This window comes from Panthera pardus, unplaced genomic scaffold (assembly GCF_024362965.1).
Source record: "Panthera pardus isolate Hobbes unplaced genomic scaffold, ASM2436296v1 HiC_scaffold_22, whole genome shotgun sequence".
Lineage (NCBI taxonomy): Eukaryota > Metazoa > Chordata > Mammalia > Carnivora > Felidae > Panthera > Panthera pardus.
In genome coordinates, this window is record NW_026526788.1 from 80,782,803 (window position 1) to 80,801,940 (window position 19,138).

Sequence of the window (19,138 nt, forward strand, 5' to 3'; positions counted from 1 at the left end):
CCCAGCTCCTGGAAATGTGAAGTCTTGGGCTTCACACACCACCCGGGGCCCTCCCCAGTTTACGGTGAAATGAGTTCCCATCCTGAGGAGTAAATTTCCCTGTCTGGGGACTTTCTGAAACTCCCTGAAATGTGCCCAAGCCAAGCGCTCAGGACACAGCAACTTCTGCGATTTTTCCAGCCTCCCAAATGGTGGAGGCTGTGACATGTTTTGGCGGAGAGAACAGACAGCGAGAAGGCAGTCCAAAGCCATTTTTCATATCATCAACTTGATTTTAACATCCTCAGAAATTTCCTTTATATTTGTTTTTAAAAATGAAACAGTAAAAGGAATAGAAGCTCATGGCAAGCAGTCAAACAAGGCAGAGGAGAAGGGAGAAAAGTTAATGAGGTCCCCTTCTCCCCTCAAATCTGACCTTCCTGAATGGGAACAGTTTTCTGAGAAACAGTCAAGCCTGTTTCATTCGTAGGTGTCGAGTGAGTTCACGAGAAAAAGTCACCTCATTCAGACCATGGGGCAGAGGTGAGGAAGGAATTCAGAGAAGATCATTTCAAAACAGCTCACCGGAAACCAATGAAAGGAAGAAAGCTAACGTAGCACCGAAGCACACGTCAGTTTTTCTGCCGTGTCCCTGCAGCCTGCATTCATTAATTCATTTTGGTTTGGGATGCGTCGGACATTTTTAAACCCAACTTTCCCCCCAAATGCTGTAGAATACATTCTCAAGCCATCTGCCATTTCCCCCAAATACTTCTGTTTGGGGACCTTAGCCACAGGGCAGTCCTGCCTTTACTGCAGCCCTTGCCATTATTTTGGAATATCAGGTGCATTTTTAATATTTCATACATTATGATACTAGGAAACCGCTTCAACGGGTTGTTTCCAATGCTTTTAAGGGCTCATCGAAAATGAGGTTAATCAGGGCGAGGGATAACTTGCTCAATATTTTCTTCTCCCTATTTCTGTTTTTAACCAACTGTACCGAGAAGTTTGATAAAGCTCTTACCTCTCGGTTGTCCGCGACAATAACCAGCTCTACGTACTTGGTCATCTTGAGGGTCTCTCTTTTATGCTGCCAAAAGTAAACACGGACTTTAATTTCCCATAACACCTCTCCGCGGCTTCCAGAACACTGCCCGTATCTCTGGACCCACACCCTTTAACTGAGGCGAGAGAATCCTCACCACCGCCACCGACCCTACCCCTGTCCCCTCTGAAGTTCACCTCCAACCCCGACAACCTCTGGAAAACCTTCTCCACATGGGTGACCGGCTTCCATTTCCATCCGGGAAATCCTTCAAGAGGAATCCCGCCTGCCCTCTGACTCATTGATGGCGGCGGGACGAGAACGAGTCAAGAACGTTATTACGCGAAACATGCACGTAGATGAGTCAGACCAAAGCAATTCTCCGGAACCCCAGCCAGCCGATGGCCATTCATTCTGAGCCACCTGCAGCACATCTGAAGGTCACTACAGAAGAAGATGCCATCCAGTGTCTCATGTGTGTCGCCTTCCCCTCTATGGCCTACTTTTGGGGGCAACACTGAATAGCCCGTTTCAGGCAGCTTACTCCTCGGGGCCGATCATGCGAAAATCTAGTTAGAAGCAAAGGATGAGTGGTCCGGACAATGGGGAACGGCCAGGCTGGAACAGAGTTGGGCAAGAAGGAGGTGCTAAGGGTAAAACCAGAAAGGATCAAGAGTAGAAAGAAACAGTGTCAAGAAAGGAAGAACGGAAAGACTGAACTCCAGGCCCTGGAGAAGGGGGTTTGGGGAGGGTGAAGGAGCGGAGAGGAAGGGAGAGACTGTGCACCAAGGGGCAGGCACGGAGGAGAGGGCGATGGCAGACGTATGACTAGTGAAGGCAGCCTCTGAAGTGGGTTACATTTTAATCGAGCTTCCTCAAGAAACATTTGCACCCTTCCATGAATTACTGGGAGAATCCCAAAGGCACTTTTAGGAGAAAAAGAGCAATTCCTGGAGGGTGGTCTCAAAAGCACACATGAAAAACAAACAAAAAAAAACAAAGCCTTCTGCTTCTGCAATGAAAAGCGGTTGGAGGAAACGGGGGTCGAGCTGGGTTTGGTCCCCGCGACGGACGGGCTGGTGTCTGCGTTAACGATATTGCTGCCCGGTTAAAGCTCTCATGCTCTGGCCATGCTTTCAGACAACGGCACAAATGACCAAGGCATGCTTTGAATCAGCTTTCCAGTCACATAAGCCCGAGGGAAACATCTTTTATAAAACAAATCCCCATCAGTCCGGGATCTTCAAAACAGGATTTTTACAAGAAAAATGTTTGTATCATAGCAGTGTTCCTGCTCGCCGCCCAGCTGTGCTGATTCATGAATTTAGGTATCCCTCAAGAAATCTGGAAACCTTCTGGAAGAGGGAAAAGCAAAGCACCAAGAAAGGTATCATTTCTCATATTTTTACCACGTTATGAGAAAAGAAGTCAAGCTTCATGACCATGTGTTACAGGCAGGCTTTATGGTGATAGCTGTGGACTCAGACGGGAGAAAAGATTAGCCCCGGCCGTACCCGCTCGTGTACCCCAAATGCGACACCTTTGGAAGGGGTGAAGATCTGGCCCTTTTCCCTTATCGAGGTGTGAAAGACGCAGAAGTCTCCTTTTCTCCCCCGACTCTGCGATTAATCATGAACAGATTCAGCGAATCCTCCAGGAGAAAATACAGCTCTATCACAGAAAAAATGAATTAATCTCCTGTTGAAAAACTCGCAGGAAGGGCCTTGGTTGTTCAGGCACTTACACCTTTCAGACCACGAAGGGGTGAAATGAATGACCAGGGGATTTTTCCAAGTGGCCTTGGATCATCATTTAGAAAATACACAATTCCAGATAATGAAAACAAACACATGAACGCAATTTTCCTGTCTCTGCAGTTTTCAGAGGAGTCCAGATTTTCTCATGAATTCAGAGAATTGCAAGCTCAGAGAGAAGCCTAACCACATAATAATAAAAAGCCATGGGGGAGGGGCCGGCTCATGGCCGCGAACATTCATTCCTCTGTCAGTGGCACACACAGAGAGGCTTAAATTACCTCCGCATGATTTCGACCTATCTGGGCCGTCCAGTTTAAAAAAAAAAAAAAAATCGTATGTAAAATTTTTGATATGCAGAGCAACATTTGAAACTGGTTGCTTGATTGAATTTTCACTGTCGGGGTTATAAACAAAAGCCCTTCCCCAAACAGACAGGAACATAATAAGCCCCTGAACGTGGCCCAACAGTCTCGGTTCCAAGGTGGAGACCGAGGCGTTCTCGGAGTCTTGCTCAAGAGGGAACCAGTTCCTGGGCCTCTTGAAGTTGTCACAGCCAAGTTCCCGGAGACAGAATATCCCCCAATATGCTACAGCAAGAACTTTGGCCCTGGGGACTTAACCCAACCCAAGTCAGAAAAACAAGCTGAGATTAGGGTTTCGATAAACTCTCATCGAACCTCCTTCCCCATAGGGGCCAGACTATTTGTGTATCATTCCTCGCCCCACAAGTATTTACTGCAGCTCTGTGTTCGGCGTGATGTTAGGTGCTGGGGATACGGGGACGGACAAACAACCTAAGTTAAAGTGCTCACGAGGCTCACCTCCCAGGAGGGGCCGGGGGATGGGGTGACAATAAAAAGTTAGCAAAAATACAGCTGAGTCTGTGGAAGGTGCTGTCGCCATGAGGTTAAAGATGGGGGCATGCGACTAAGGCGGCTGCGACCTAAGGAAGAGAAGTAGGTATGTGTGGAGGAACAGTGTTCAGACAGATGGAACAGCAACAGCAGAAGTCCTGAGGCTGGGAGACCAGGCGGTGTTAGAGCAACAGGCAGGACGGCTCCATAGTCTAGAGCGGAGGGAGGGTTGCGGATGAGACGTGCATGCGGCAGGGGCCACGGCAAGGAGGCTGAAGGTGACCTGAGAGCAACAGGGAGCCCCTGCGTGTGAGCTTCTAAAAATATCACTCTGGCTGCTGGGAGAACGGATTATTGGACGATGATGGTGGAAGCCAGGAGTGCAGGTGATGGCTGGCGACCGCTGGGACAGCAACCATGGAGATCGGCAAACGGCCTCCAGTTGACTGGGCTAAAACCACCACCAAGAGACAATAACAATGGAGCCCGGGCCAGTGGCTCCAAGGGTGGCAAGATCGGCAAATTAAACAGATCAAAAGTTTGGTGTATCTGCCTCTGAGTAGAGAAGGGTCATTGTTGGCTCGCGCGAGGCTCTTGCCTTGACTCCGAGGTCACTTTATGAGTATTTAGAAGCTGAGCCCTGGTTCCCGCTGTGTGAGGTCTTCTCCTGCATCCTGGCAGTGACTTGCGTGGGGGTGAAACACACGGACAGCGTGGGGGGACAGCCTCCGGGGCCCGGCCAGGACGCGGGCTGCAGAAACGACCAGCCGAAGAGGCGAGAAGCCAGAAGAACGGGCTCAGTCCGGTGAACTGAATGTTAACGGGACAAGTGGCGTTGAGTCCAAAACGCCAGTGGCACCAGCGAGATCTGTTATGTATTTATCCAGGGTCTTCATCGATTTGGGTCTTAATAGGAATCTACACCTGGAGATTCTGGGGGTTCGGCTCACACTGATGGATGCTCAGGACTCAGGGCCAAAGAAACAACTGTGGAACTGCCTCTGTTACCTACCAGCAAGATCTACGAGCGAACGACCAAGGGAGGGGTGGATATGCAGATGGTTATGTCAGAGAGGAATTACGTTACGCCCGCTGCAATTAATGAGGTCACGTGGTTCTGGCCACTTCCGGAAACCCCACTATCCTTAGGCTCTGCGGAGGACGGGTAGGATTATTGCCGCTCCTGTCGCCACCGCAACTGTGTCTTCTACTAAACCAATAGGAGAGGCTGTCTAGAAATCAACAGCAGTAGCCCTGGCCCGTTTCCGAATGGCTACTTTTTTCTTTTTCTTTTTTTAATGTGTATTTATTTTTGAGCGAGAGAAAGAGCGTGAGCAGGGGAGGGGCAGAGAGAGAGGGAGACACAGAGTCCGAAGCAGGCTCCAGGCCCTGAGCTGTCAGCACAGAGCCCGACGCGGGGCTCGAACCCACCAACCCCGAGGTCGTGACCTGAGCCGAAGTCGGACGCTCAACAGAGCCACCCGGGCGCCCCCGAATGGCTACGTTTGAGGAAACACGGCAGGGTCTCCCCGACCAGCTCAGCAGCCTGAGCAAACACTGTTTGCCAGAGGAACTATCGCCTTTGGCATCTGACTCATAATTACCCACACTAACGGAGGGGAACCGCAGCACAGATAATCCCCAAAGAGAGGATAATTCAAACACAATTTACATGTGCCTTTGGGCCGTATTATGTGATTTTCCTCCTGTAGCAGATTTACCAAGCCTTCGCCTATAGCTTGCTGAGGCCGGTGTTCAAATGAGCTTGCATTCTCGAATGGCTGGTTGATGGGCAGGGAAGGAGGGCGGTGAGTCTACAGGACAGCCGAGCGGCAGGGGCTCCGCGGGTTGCGGGGGCGCGATCTGACTGCGAAGCTGTGAGACGGCCGGCGCCCTGCCAGGAGCAACCTGGGTCCTCACTAAAACCGAATGTAGAGCCTTGTAAAAATGACAAACAATACCTCAGGCTCACAGCATAGCCAGTGCAAACCCTGAGCGCTGATTTATTCCTGCTGCTCCGGGCAGGAAAACGCACGTATCTGCAGAAAAATCTCAGCCTGCAAACCAATCTTTGCAACAGTCGCCAGAAAATGCTGGGCGAAGCCGAGGGCGGTCACCGTAGTGCATACAGAAGAGGAGCAAGCCGCAGTGACATTGATTTTGTGGAGCATAAAATAAGGCGGCTGTAAGTGAGGCAGGTGAGCGGCACGTGCCTAGAATGTGCCCCTTTCGTATTTACCCGAGAGGCTGTCCCAAACCATCTCGCCCGCCGTTCCAGTTCCCAAGGATTCCCCTTCTTTGAAAATGACGTTTTTGTCTCATTTTCATTATGTAGATGGACTTGAAGTCACAGACATTTTCTCTTCCATGAAAACAATCGCAGCGACTTCTAGAGCAAAACGAGGACGGAGCCTTCGCTTTTCAATTTAAAGGTTCACTTACACCCCAATACGCATTGTTAACAAAACAGCGCTGCTGGTCTGGTTTTCTGCCTTCCTCCTGAAGCCAGAAGGACTGGAGATTACGGTGCCAATCGCGGGTCGAGAGAGCCCTGAGCTTAAAGAATGAAAATGTGGCTGGCGGGTGGAGACCCAGGTCGTACTTCCGCACGAAATGGCAAACGTACTTGAGTGTCATTGACGCCGTCAGGTTGTAAATCTCGCAGCACGGGTGCCGGGGTCTCAAAGCAAAGCACCTCCAAAGCCAAATGCAAATGCTCTACTTGTTTATGACTGGAAGAGCTACCGAGGCATCACCTCCTCTCTGAGGTCCGGAATGGAAGGCAAGAATGTTGCAAGAGTGAAAGAAACGTGCCCTGGGGACCACAGAGGCCAGACTTTGTGACTCCAGCTCTTAAATCTGTCACTCTACCGTGCGGATGGGGGGGGGGTGGGGGGGGTGTGCGAAAAAGCAGGATGAAAACTCCCTGGAACTGCCGTAGGCAGGTGTGTGTAGGGGGGCGGATTTTTCAAGCTTTGCTCCCTGCGGGGGGGACGTTCGGTCTCCACCACTGAGTCTCAGTGTCAAGGGTGGCCACAGTCCCAGACAGGGGTTCTTACCCTTCTGCGTGATGCGCAAGAGAAGGAAGAAGAGTGGCAAGCACCTGTCATAGAAAATCTTGTGAGCAGGGGCTCCCGGGAGGCTCAGTCGGTTAAGTGTCCGACTTCAGCCTAGGTCATGATCTCGCCGTTCCCGAGTTCGAGCCCCGTGTCGGGCTCTGTGCTGACAGCTCAGAGCCTCTGAGCTGTAAGCACAGAGCCCGGAGCCTGCTCTGGATTCTGGGTCTCCCTCTCTCTCTCTACCCCTCCCCTGCTCATGCTCTGTCTCTCTCTGTCTCAAAAATAAATAAAAACATTAAAAAAAATTAAAAAAATAAACATTAAAAGAAAGAAAATCTTGTAAGCATATTAAAATTTTTTTTTAATGTTTATTTTTGAGAGAGAGACAGAGAGAGAGAGAGAAAGGTGCAGAGAAAGAGGGAGACACAGAATCCGAAGCAGGCTCCGGGCTCCACACTGTTAGCACGGAGCCCAACTTGAGGCTCGAACCCACGAACTGTGAGATCATGATCTGAGCCAAAGTCAGACGCTTCACCAACTGAGCCACCACAGCGCCCCTAAAATCTCGTAAGCATATTAAGAAATAGAGGATGTTAGGGTCACACAGGCAGAAGACCAGGATGGAGAGAATCAACAACATCAAAATGAAGGCGAGGGGAACACTCTCTAGTCACAGCTGCGAGGGATATTTTACGAAGGAGAAGAAATCGTTTAGGATAATGTTTACTGGTGGAACTCAGACAAATGACTAGGAATGAACGAAGGGGAATGATATGTATGGAATGTTGAATGTTAAGCAGTGTAACATTCAAAGTCAGGAAAGACAAAATATGCTGTCTGTTAAGTGGGACCCTGAAGAAATGTCCCTGGGCCATCTAATTATCACACATTTGACATCATATTTATGAATTCCTGATTTCTTGTCAAAAGAGGAACAGGAAAGCCAGAGATGAAAAATCAGGAAGTTGTTGACAACTTCCTATCTGGTTGTACTCATTGAAAGGCAGGGCCCCCAGCCAAATGTGGCTACCCTCCTCCTTTTTTAAGAGAGTTCGCGGGGTGCTGGGTGGCTCAGTCAGTTAAGCATCTGACTTCAGCTCAGGTCATGATCTCGTGGTTCACGAGTTTGAGCCCTGCGTCGGGCTCTGTGCTGATGGCTCAGAGCCTGGAGCCTGGTTCGGATGCTGTGTCTCCCTCTCTCTCTCTGCCCCTTCCCTACTCACACTCTGTCTCTCTCAAAAAATAAACATTAAAAAAAATGACACCCCAGTAAAAAATGAATAAATTTGTGCATGTTTAAAAAAAAAAAAAAAAGAGTGTCCGCTCTGGCCTGTGGGGCCCGCGTAATGCTGGACGTAAAAGGGTCAGGCAGTCATTTGGGGTGGAGGTTTCGTGGTATTGCACCACGGGCTGTTGAGGCCTCTGTGTTTCTGTCCACTTAGTTGGGAGGGAGGTTAGTGGCCCAGACTCCATCAGGCAACGACTCTTTCCACTTCTGTAGCAGAAGGAGAGACCTTTGATGAGCAGGCCCAGGAGCAGGTGGCCAGAAAACACAGAGAGCTTGGACGGTCTTGGGAAGGAAGGCCAGGCATTGGCATCACGGACCGGGCTAAGCAAGGCTCCTCAGCAGCCCTGCGTGGCCAGGACTCTGGTCACCTCTGCACGGGCACGCAGGCAAAGACCGGGAATGGTACGCAAATCACAATGAAGACCCTATTTGTAAACAGACTGGTGGATGAAGAAACCTCCAAATTGTCTTTCTCCCATAGCAGCAGAACTGCTGGCCAAGGGCAGGTGAGGGCCTGTTCTCGCCTTGTTTATGGAGGCGGGTGCAACGGTGGGGGTGCGACCATGGGTCCGGGCCCCCGTAGGTTCAGACACGTAACGAAGGGTGATTTTGTCGGCCTCTGAGCCCGACTTTATCATCGGTTAATGATGCCGAGACTGACATTTGCAAAACAACGATGGAGGTTTCAGCATCTGGGTTCGCTCTGCACAGGTGATGGCAACCGCTCCAGATAAAGCGGGTAACTCCATCCCGCAGACACAACACCCAGACAGCAAAATTCCTCCAGACGCCCTCGCCCTGGGTGCCCCGAGCTGGAGTCCCCACGCCCCCAGGAGCACGGCCTTGGTTTCCCCTACCCTTCTTGCCCACGTCTGGGAGGGCGGCGGGAGCCTGGTCTCTGCAGCCGGGGCAGACGTGCCGTGATGTGATCCACAGGACCCCCAGGTGCCTCTCAGGTTCTCCACCGGGAAGAGCTTGTATTCATTGGTTTCATTTTTCATTGGTTCCAAGAGATACGTGTTATTTTCAAATGTGATAAGTCCCCTGTTGAGAAAGAAAGAAAAGGAAAAAAAGTATATAATTTTTAAAGGTAGCTTCTTGTTTATGGCCAAGGCCCTGTTCTTAACAAGGGAAGGAATGGCAGGAGAAAGGCCAATTTATTTATATCCTCGGGTTTTAAGGCCATTTCTGTGCAACATGTTTGCATGGATTTTCTTCTTGCAAATGTTTTGAAACAATCTGGGAAATTTTTTTGTTTCAAATATTTCATGGTAAAGAATAGACTGCATTTAGCCTCTATTTTTTTTTTTTAATTTCAATTTACAATTTTTTTTTTTTTTTTTTACTGGCAAAAAGAGTTGAGAGAAACGACGTTTCCTCTGCCTTGGACAATAACTCTATCTGAATTAGCAGGTGTGATTCAGGAGGGAAATCTTTTTCTTTAAAGGCAAATTCCTGCATGTGAATTTTTCAGTCTGGTCCACTACGTTTCCTAAATATTTGAAAGGATTCTGATGTAAGGTTGAGCACCCACTTCTACTTATTTGTGGGAGACGTGTCAACAAAGGAAGCAGTGTAAGGGCACAAAGCATTAGGACTGCTTCCTGAAGGCTGAGGTCTGTGACTTGGCTATAGGTGGATCTCTCTTTATAGGAGAGAGGACTGCTGGGAAACATCCTGGGCCTGAGGTTGACAAGGCGGCCTCAGGGGTCTGGCAGTCTGGGCGTAAGGTCCGGCTCTGCTACTTACTAATAGTGTGAACTTGACCTCTTTGACCTTGGTTTCCTTACCTGGCAAATGGGATAGTAATACCTATTTCTCTGGGCTGCTATGTCATCTAATGGAAACTTTTAGTCCTGTGGAAGCCATAGATCAGTGCTTAAAGGGTAGCTGTCCTCTTTGTTATTAACAAGGGCAGGTCCGCGGTTTAGGCTTCTTTCTATTAACGTGTTAGTCCAAAGACTGACAATTTCCGGAAGGTCCTGTGCTTTGATAACACATTTGCCCACATACTGGCCATCCATGACTCCCTGATAGGAGATATAGCATTAATACGATAAATACACTTCTACGAATGACAGTAACTCCTTAGTTACTGAAGTAACTTCAATACTTCAATACAAAGGAACTTTGAAGTAACTTTTCGATCTGGGAATAAAGGTATAAATTCTTTTAAAAAACAGACAACTTTGTTACCCATTCTCTGCCTTGCAGAGAGAGAAGGTGGCATCATGCCAGGGACCACGATGCGCGTCTGCCCTTCTGGAGCACGACAGAGCCGAGGCAATGTTCCGCTTTCCAGAAATGAGCAGCGCTAGCCTAAGGCGGTCAGCTTCCTTCAGGTGTTAGGGGAACACTGCCCTACACGATGGTTTCTGTTTCTCTCTTTTCCAGTGTGGGACGATAAAGTAATTTAAAAGGCTCTTCTTGGTGTTGAAAGAAGGATTTTCTTTGGAGAAATGGCAATTTGAGTAATAGTAAATTGGCAGCTTTAAGACTCTTCCCACGCAATAATGGAAGCTTCTAGAGACTTCCATCATTTAGCAAGGTAACCACAACCTCTCCGCTAGAGAAATGCCTAACACGTCATGTGAGATTTATCGCATTGTAAACAGACACGTCTGACAGAGTGAGCCCTAACCTTTTTGGAGACCTGAACCCTTTTATACCCTTCTCACAAAAATTCACACAGGCACATGTCTACGGTATTTTGCAGGTCACGTCCGAAGATTCAGGACTATGGATGAGGTCCACAGGCTCAGGTTTCAGGCAGTAGTTCTAACACACAGTTCACACTGCCTCAACTCAAGGATCCGAGTTTGCCTCAGTGCTGAAAAAAGAGTTGAAAACGCGCACTGCTCCATTCCTCTTCTCCAGAAAACCTGAGCCTGTTTCCACAAGAGGGACCTTAGAACATGTTCCTATGTCATTCATTACTGCTTATTTCGGCTCTTCGTTCGTGCTGTGCTTCTCGTTTCAAAATTTTAGCACGTGCGCTGTTAAAGCAAGGGCCATCTTATGCTTATTGATGGCCCGTTTATGGGTGAATAGTCACTCTTCGAGTTGAATAGAATGACAGTATGTCAGTACTCACATGGGATGGAAATAAGAGGTCTGAATGAGTCACATACTTATGTTGAACACAACTGGTGAACAAATACACTCTACTCAGTTCATTATTATTCAACTGGTTTACCCCACCAGTCCAATGGAATGAAGTTATGGGCAGTGGGAAAGAGCAAGGTCATGTCTGGATGCTTGTGCCCCAATTAATGTCTTCATGTGTCTCCAGTAGACCGTACAGATGAGACTTTGGCCATCCTCTCTGTTGGGGCGGCATGTATCTCTCTTCTTAAAAAGTTCTTCGTGAAACAAAACTTAGGTTTTGAAGTTTGGAACGGGTAATGGGGGATTTTTGTTTGTTAAAGTTGATTTTAAAGAGCCTAAATTAAGACAGAGTACTTAAAAAAAAAAATAGGCCAAGGGAATGCGGAAAACAAACACACTTGAAGGGAAAGCATAGATTTGCTGAAATACTGACTTTCTTGCCCCAAAACAAAGATGATCCCAACATTTCACTTCATACACCAATGTCTTCTATTTTGCATTAGAGTTAAATGAGCTGAACCCTCACAGTAAAACATGTCACCAAGTTCTAATCACGAGAAACAAATTACTGAAAAAGTTTTTCTACTTTATGGAAAAATTTTAGAAATTGTCTACTTAGTCATAAAAATGTTCTCATATCTCCTTTTATCTTTTAAGTCATCCAAGGGCCAGATGTTGAGAAACTGGGGTGAAGGCTTTCCCTTTGCTCCAAACAACTCGCAGCCTGTAATGCAGCTTAATTAAATAATTGCTCTGGGCTGTCTTGAGTATAATTAATCATTTAGCCCTAGAGGTTGCTGGAAACAACAGTGGACACAAAACTCAAGGATTCAGGGTTTCTGAGATGTAAAATTCTGATGTTCTCACAGCCCTTGCTGGCCCCGAGCTAGATAAGCGAGTGTAATTTAAGCTGAATGTCATAGATATTTAGTTGTAAACTTGGAGCTCGAAGTATCTCGGAGTATGGAAGTTAAATCCAGCAGACTCTGAAATTGGGGCTTTTTTCCCCGGCCAGAGTCGGGGCAGGAAAATGAAGACCGTGGGTACCTTTTCCAGGGAAAGACAGGAGGATCCTGGACCGGCCTCCATGGTGGGGAGCGAGGCCGAGTTCTTGGGCAGTGAGTTGAGTATATGAACGGAGGAAAGCGGAAGAGAAAGGCACGGTTGGGGGGTGATGAGGGCCACCTGATGGCACTCTGTCTGGGCTGTGCTCATTGCCTTGACCACCCAATGGATCCGCACCCGGCTGTATCTCTGGCCGTGATCTTGACTGTCAAGGACACGCAGGTGGCTGGAGGCAGAGCTGGGACCCGTGGGCCCAAGCCCTGCACCTCTCAACCCTCACGCCTTCTTGCTTCCCTCCAGCGCTGTTGTGAGGGGGAGGTGGGGCCTCTCGTGAGAAGCACGAGAAGGAAAAAGAGCCAGAGAAATGGAGTGGCTGCTTTGAATATAGGCAGCCTTCCTTAAAAGTTTAAAATCGTGGTGTTTTTCCTTCAACGGCAACAAAGAGGAAGCTATTAAAATTTTAAATTGACTTTGTTAGCTCTCAAAGTGAAAACTCAGGAGGCCTATATTTCCTCCAGATAAGTTTTTGTTTTTCTCAAAATTCAGTTTTTAATCTCCAAAGCAGTGGCGCATCAGGCAATAACACGGCCTCCTGCTGTGGTTCTTAGTACGATCTTTCTTACGACTCCCGGGCAATTCGGAGAGTGGTGCATGGATTTTGACTACCTGTAATAAGGCAACGATTAGAATGTGTGAATTTTCCGGACCCGGTTCCATGTTCAACTGCTAATTGAATTTTCGTGGGGAAAAAAAAGACTTCTGGTCTCAATATCAGGCTGTCAGTCATAAGTTAGAACTGCGGTTGGCATGAAATCTAATTTCAGTCCTTTCCTGGGGGAGCCCATGGGTAAAAGTAATATCCCACCTCACGCACGCCGGATACAGCGATCGCAGCGATGTTACCGAACACGCAAGCCCCGTTGGGCTTATTTCCAACGAGTAATTTCCATGAGAACGACTCATGTACAGTCAAAACAAATAGGCAGTGCCCCCTACTGCATGCAAAGCCCGGGCTAGCTAAGGTAGAACACACAAGGATATCTCACCCATGGTTCCCGTTTCAAATGTAATTCACGTCCGGGTTTGGGAGGCATGACAGAAGAGGTAAAATGTTAAACTATTATAAAAGATTTTAATAACAGTTGTGACTGGCACATCAGTAATAATAATAGCAGCTTACGATTTATGAAGAGACCACCCCGTGAGTCAGGCTCCTTTCTAAAAACAACAGCTTTATCGAGAAATGATTCACATACCATTAAGGTCACTCTTTTACAGCATGCAACTCGATGACTTTTAGTACGTTCAGTGAGTTGTGCAAACATCACCATTGATTCTAGAATGTTTTCATCACCCCCCAAAAAACTATGTACCCATCAACAGTCACTCCTTATGCTCTCCCGCCCCATGAGCCAGGCTTTTGAATCCCTCTGTTTTCTCTAACATTTAGAGCAATCTTTTTAGAGCAGGTATCATGAGCCCCTTTCACTAAGAGGACGCCAATGATAAGAGTCCAAGGTCACTGTAGCGGGTTGAATAGTGTTGCCCAAAAAAGATATGTCTAAGTTCCAACAAAGGTACCTAGGAATGGAACCCTTGGAAAAAGGGTCTTTTCGGGTGTGATTTTGTTAACGATCTCAAGGTGAGCTCATCCTGGATTCACGGTGGGCCCTAAATTCAACGACACGTGCCTTTAGAGAAAAAGGAGAAGACAGGGACGTGGCGGGGAGGCTACATCAAGGTGGAGGCAGAAACCAGAGACACACAAGCCAGGAGACGCCAAGGGTTGCCAGGAGCCGCCAGGAGCCAGGAGGGACCCACGGTGGACCCTCCCTCCAACACTGCTGACTCCTTGACTTCAGACTTCCGGCCTCAAGGACTGTGACAGAAGAAATCTCTGTCGCTCTAAGCCCCCAAGTTCGGTGTCTCTCGTCATGGCAGCCAGGCAACTCACCCAGTCACCCAGCTGGTCAGCGGCACAGCCGGGAAGCCCCAGGTGGACGTGGCTCCCAAACCCATCCCTCGTCCTTGGCCACACGGGGTGACCGGCCTTCTCGCCTCAGTCACCAAGGACTCGCGCCGGGGAGGCCACAGCGGAGCTCGAGGGCAAAGGCCGCCCACGGGATGGGTGGTCAGCCCGGTGCTGACAGAGGGAGGGGTCACAAATGGCCTGTGTGAAACACGGGGCCTTGAGGGGAGTCTGGGAGGATGGGGAGGGCTTGGAGGGCAGGTGAGTGGCCTCGAAGGAGCAAGAGTCGAGGGGAGAGAAAGGTCAGAGAGCGCGGGCGAACACTGAGGACACGGGAGGGCGGGTGCAGACGCACGGTGGGGGCCGCGGAAGGAAGGCGGGACCCACGATGCAGGCTTTGTCCTCTGCCTCCATCCTTCCCCCTGGCTTTGGCCTTGGCTGCACCACGGCCTCGTCACGTACCGGTCCGCACCCTCCGTGCGCACTACAGTGTGCCTCTAATACAGCTCCGGCCTCCTGCCCGCCAGGACTCTGCTCTGGCTGCGTGTCCCCCCTTTCCTCTGCCTGCCCCGCCCCCACCCCACGACGCTCTCTGCAGTGTAACCATTGGCGGCCACCCCTCTGACCTGCTGGGATGCCGGCTGCTTTAAGGCCCGGGCCATGTCCCGTTCCTCAGCGTCCCCACCCGAAGGCCTGTCACGGTTCCCGTGGCTGCCCTTGGCTGCAGTGACCTTCCGGGCTGACGCTTACCCCTCACGGCCCAGCCCAGCCAGACCTTCAGGATCGCCCGGCATGCCGGTCCCTTCCGTGGTTTCCCCTGCGGTTTTGTGGACGCCCCGCCTCACAGCCCTCGCTGCGCGGCGCGCAAACGCCATCTGGCTGCTTTCCACGCCCAGGGAGTATCTTCCTCGTTTGTTTTGGTTTTCCTGGCCCAGCGCGGGGACTGGCATGACCAGTGGGCGACCAGTAGGTGAGCCGGTGAGCAGTGGGCGTGTGCGGGAACCCTGGCACAAGCGCAGGAGGGGCGAGTGGGCCGCGGGGAGCCGGGTGGCTTTTCGTGCAGCGGGGTGGCAGGACTCGCATCAGGCTCAAGCCGTGTTTTTGAAACACGACCTTCTGGAATGTGCAAGATGGCTGTGAAAGAAAGGGTGGAGGCAGGAAGCATGGGTGGGAGGCACCGAAACATTTTTGGAGCAAGGGTTGATCCAGGGTGGGGACAGGGAAATGGGAACAGGAGACACTTTATGCGGAAGCGTGAGGGGACCATGAGCACGACGGGGGGGGGAGGGGGTCATCAAAGGTCACCAGGGGCCAAGTTGAGGCGCCAGAGGCGGGCTGGACCTTTCATGGAAAAGAGGCAGGAGGGGAGCCCATCCGGGGACGGAGGAGTTTGGATTTGGAGGTTTTGGAGTTTCGAGGCAGAGTGGAGCAGGGGAGAGCCCACACTTGACCTTGGGTGACCTTCGGGAGGGACACCGGCGCCGCCCTGCAGAGGGAGCGGAGGAGCTGTGACCCCAGCACTGGCTGCCACAGATGATCCTGCAGGACTGAGGACTCAATGTCCCCAGGGGAGGAGGAGGCAGGGACACGGAGAGCCCTGGTCTGCGACGGTAGGCGTGGCCATGGGGCGGAGGGCAGGCCGCGGAGGCCAGCCCCTAGAAGAAGAGTGAGCAGAGGGTCCCAGTGCAGGGCTCAGGGCCGGGTTGGCTTCACCTCCACTCCCTGCCAATTTCTCCGTTAACATGGCCTACTGCGCTCCAGAGATTTTTAAAACAATTTTGGACAGGCTAGGACTAAGTGTCACCGACCACTTGATGGCTTGGGGAGAGCACGTTTATGCCCCCAAAGGTGACTGGACACCTACAACAGGGCAGGTTCTAGGTTGAGCCCAGGGCCCTGCCTGCCTGGAACTCACGGTCCAGCAGACCGGAAAGTAAAGGCAAGATCATCTCCGCGCACCTGACTTCCTGGCCCATTAGACCATTTCGCCGCAGGCCATTTAGGTTGAGCCGTGAGGTCTGTAAAAAGCCACATCTGCCCAGGTGAGTGACCAGAGTCAAGCGACGAGGGGCCGGGAAGGGCGGTGAGCACACGGGACCAGACGGGGTAGAGGCCGTGGCTCATTCCCAGGCTGCCTCGCTCCCTCCGTCTGCGTTTCCTCCTAAGATTCCTTTCCCTTCTCACCTCCTCAGCTGAGATTTCTGCTTCCTTTCTTCAAATGGGTCAATTCAACTTGTTTGCTGAGTTGCAAATAATAAAATAACGATTCCTCCACTAAAGCACAGGGTTTGTTTGTTTTCGTTTTTGTTTTTTACAGTGTCTGTCTTTGCCTTAAATTGCAAATGCTTACTTTCGTTAGAATGGTTATTTCTGATTCCTTGGATCACGACACGGTCAGTGCTGCCCTTTGAAAACTAAGTTGACTTACTATCTTTCAATAGCATGTGGCAAGAAGTATTTCTGCATTTCATGCTATATTTGATTTCATTACATAAAATCTAGTGTGACGATTTTATATCACATGGTTTAAAGGAACACAACGATGTGTGCGTTTATTGGGGGTAACACATAGACTTGTATCTGAATATTTTTATGGAATTGAATTTTTGAAAGCATTTTGTACTGTCTCCCCCACTGACAGCCAGTGCTAAGAGCTTCAGGTGCTACAAGCAACGTATCAGAAATGTTCCCCATCCTGAAGGTCCTTACAAGGTATGCAAACGTATAGCGAGACATACCAGTCAACTATCAACGGAGCGAGGAAGGATGGGCGCTTTAACACACAGATGTGAGCAGATATTTATAAAGTGTCGGCTCACCCCTGCTCCACTCTCCCTCAAAAGTCCAAAATGTCCAAATCCAAACTCCTGGGTCCCCAGATGGGCTCTGGGGTCGGGGCGGGGCTTCGTGAAGGAGGCATCATTTGACTTGGTGAACCTTCCAGAGCCAAATGGGAGGTGGGGAGAGAAGCACGTCCCACGCAGAGGGGCAACCAGGGATAAAGACGGCAAGATGTGTGAGGCATGTTCTGGAAACAGCTAGAAACCAGTGCAGCTGGGAAGGGGGAGCTTCCTCACGGTAGAGGACGACGGGGCTGCAGAAGAAGATCGGCTCCAAACTGTGCAAAAGACTTAGCAGGACTAATATGGAACGAGGGGTTAGCCAGACTTGGGACTGAGGTGGTTTTGCTGGATGCAGCCGAGCGACCCTGGGACCCCATTTCTGCATCTGTCACCTGAGGAGTGTGACACCCACTGGCTCTGGTGAGCGTCGCATGAAGAATGCAGAGCCCTGCATAAATGCAGGAGATGCCTCCCTCCCTCTCTCCCTCTCTCTCTCTCTCTCTCAACAGAAGCTGGTTGGAGGAAAGCGGGGACAGTGTCGTTTGCTGTGGGATCGGCAGCTCCCAGCCGGGGCGTCAGGACGGGGCCCTAGATGACGGAGCCTCTCAGCTGCTCTGCACCGTGGTGGTGATAACTCTGGCCTCCCCGTCGTGAAAGCAGAAACTGTAATGATGGACGCAGTCTGGCGTCCCCTGAATGTCACCACCACCCCACGGGATATGTGTGCATGCACATGTGTTAGTATGTGCGTGTGAGCATGCAAGTGTGAGCGTGCAAGGGCACGGGTATGACGGTGTAAGTGTGCGCGCGTGTGCACGTTGCGCCCCAGGATCCTAACCCCCATGTCGAAGTACAGTTATTCTCATAACCAATGCTCGTCTGCAACTCTAGACAGCAGTTTCCTCATCTATCAACTGAACGGTGGGCTTGAGTTAGGTTTAAGCCGAATTTCAACCACCATGCCTGCAGGTGATGGCAAAACTCTTGGCCGATCCCCAAAACGTGAGCCCCCAAGACTTGTCGTGCCAGACGCGAGTCGGAACCGAGCGGGCGGAGCGAGGGAACCGGAAATGGTGCCAGACGGTCCCTTCCCTCAAGGAGCTCCCGCTGCAGGCAGAGAGCAGGACGGGGATGGGAAGGTGGCATTTACGAATCAAATCAGGACACGGGGGAGTGTGCCGGGGCCGGGTGTCCGTCCTGGCAGCTTAGGGCCTCTAGGGCGGGAGCAGGGTTCTGTCCCTGGCAACGTGACAGCTGGGTCCCCGCGCTCTGCGGCCTGGAGGAGTCTCTGATGCTCATGGGGGGGGGGCCCCCTGAGGCAGGTGAGGTGAGGGGTGGGGGGCCAGGCGCCGAGCAGGGAGAGCAAATAACAGATCAGAACGTCAAAGGAGAATCCCGCATCTTCGCCCTGAAACTGCACCGACAAGGACGGGGCATTTCGGGGCCACGTGCGATGTAGTAGAAAATTAACTTATGCCTGAACTTTGCACTTGGCTTGGAGTCCTTTTCGAAGCAGGGACAGACTCCGCGGCCGCACTCACTTTTATGGCCTGTTTTCCGCGTTGCACTGCATTCCCCTCGATTAAAGAGCTCTTTCCTCTTTTATCCTGCTTTCTACCCGGATCTTTATGCTTCTCTCTCCTTATCGTCCTCCCCACTCAGCTTCAAATGAAGAAGGCTGACTTGGTGGCTTGTCCCCACTCTTCTCTGCTCGGGGACTGAGTTCTCCTGGCCGGCCCAGGTTTGATCGAGCCCTTTGGAAGCAGAGCAGGATGTTCCTTCTCCGCAAAAGCAATCTGCTGGCCTCCAAGTCATGTGTCCCCTAGGACATTTGAGTTTCCCTCCACAGGCCTCGATCTGAATGTGTTTTGGGGTCACACCACACTGAATTTAATTTTGAATCCCTATTTTCTTTGTCAGAATCCACCGGCTGGGGCCGTGCTAGATGCCTTTCTCCTTTAGCGCCCGTCTCCATTGGTTCTTCCTCCAGTGACAGCAGTTGATGGAACACAGCCTTTTCTCTGGTCTGATTCTCCACTTACGGGATCTCAAGGTTGACTACATGACTCCGGAATTTCTCTGTCAATGCACGGTCTGCTGCTTTTGTAACAACGGCACAATGATCTGGGAAGTCAAAATTCCCAGGAGCGCCATCCCCACTCGGGGCT

General features: G+C 50.5%; 1 protein-coding gene across 4 annotated transcripts in view; it reads right to left on the bottom strand.

The window, feature by feature from the left end:
• The window catches only part of ADAM12 (ADAM metallopeptidase domain 12), a 351,592-nt gene that overhangs the window by 97,008 nt on the left and 235,446 nt on the right, over positions 1-19,138 (bottom strand). For all 4 annotated transcript variants that reach the window (XR_008424981.1, XM_053910018.1, XM_053910016.1 and 1 more), the window contains exons 6-7: positions 8,843-9,029; positions 1,007-1,072 (exon numbers count right to left, since the gene is read on the bottom strand). Coding sequence is in view for 3 of the 4 variants with exons in the window: in XM_053910018.1 (XP_053765993.1) it covers positions 1,007-1,072; positions 8,843-9,029 (253 nt within the window). In the remaining variant the exon portion in view is untranslated. The remainder of the gene's footprint in view (positions 1-1,006; positions 1,073-8,842; positions 9,030-19,138) is intronic.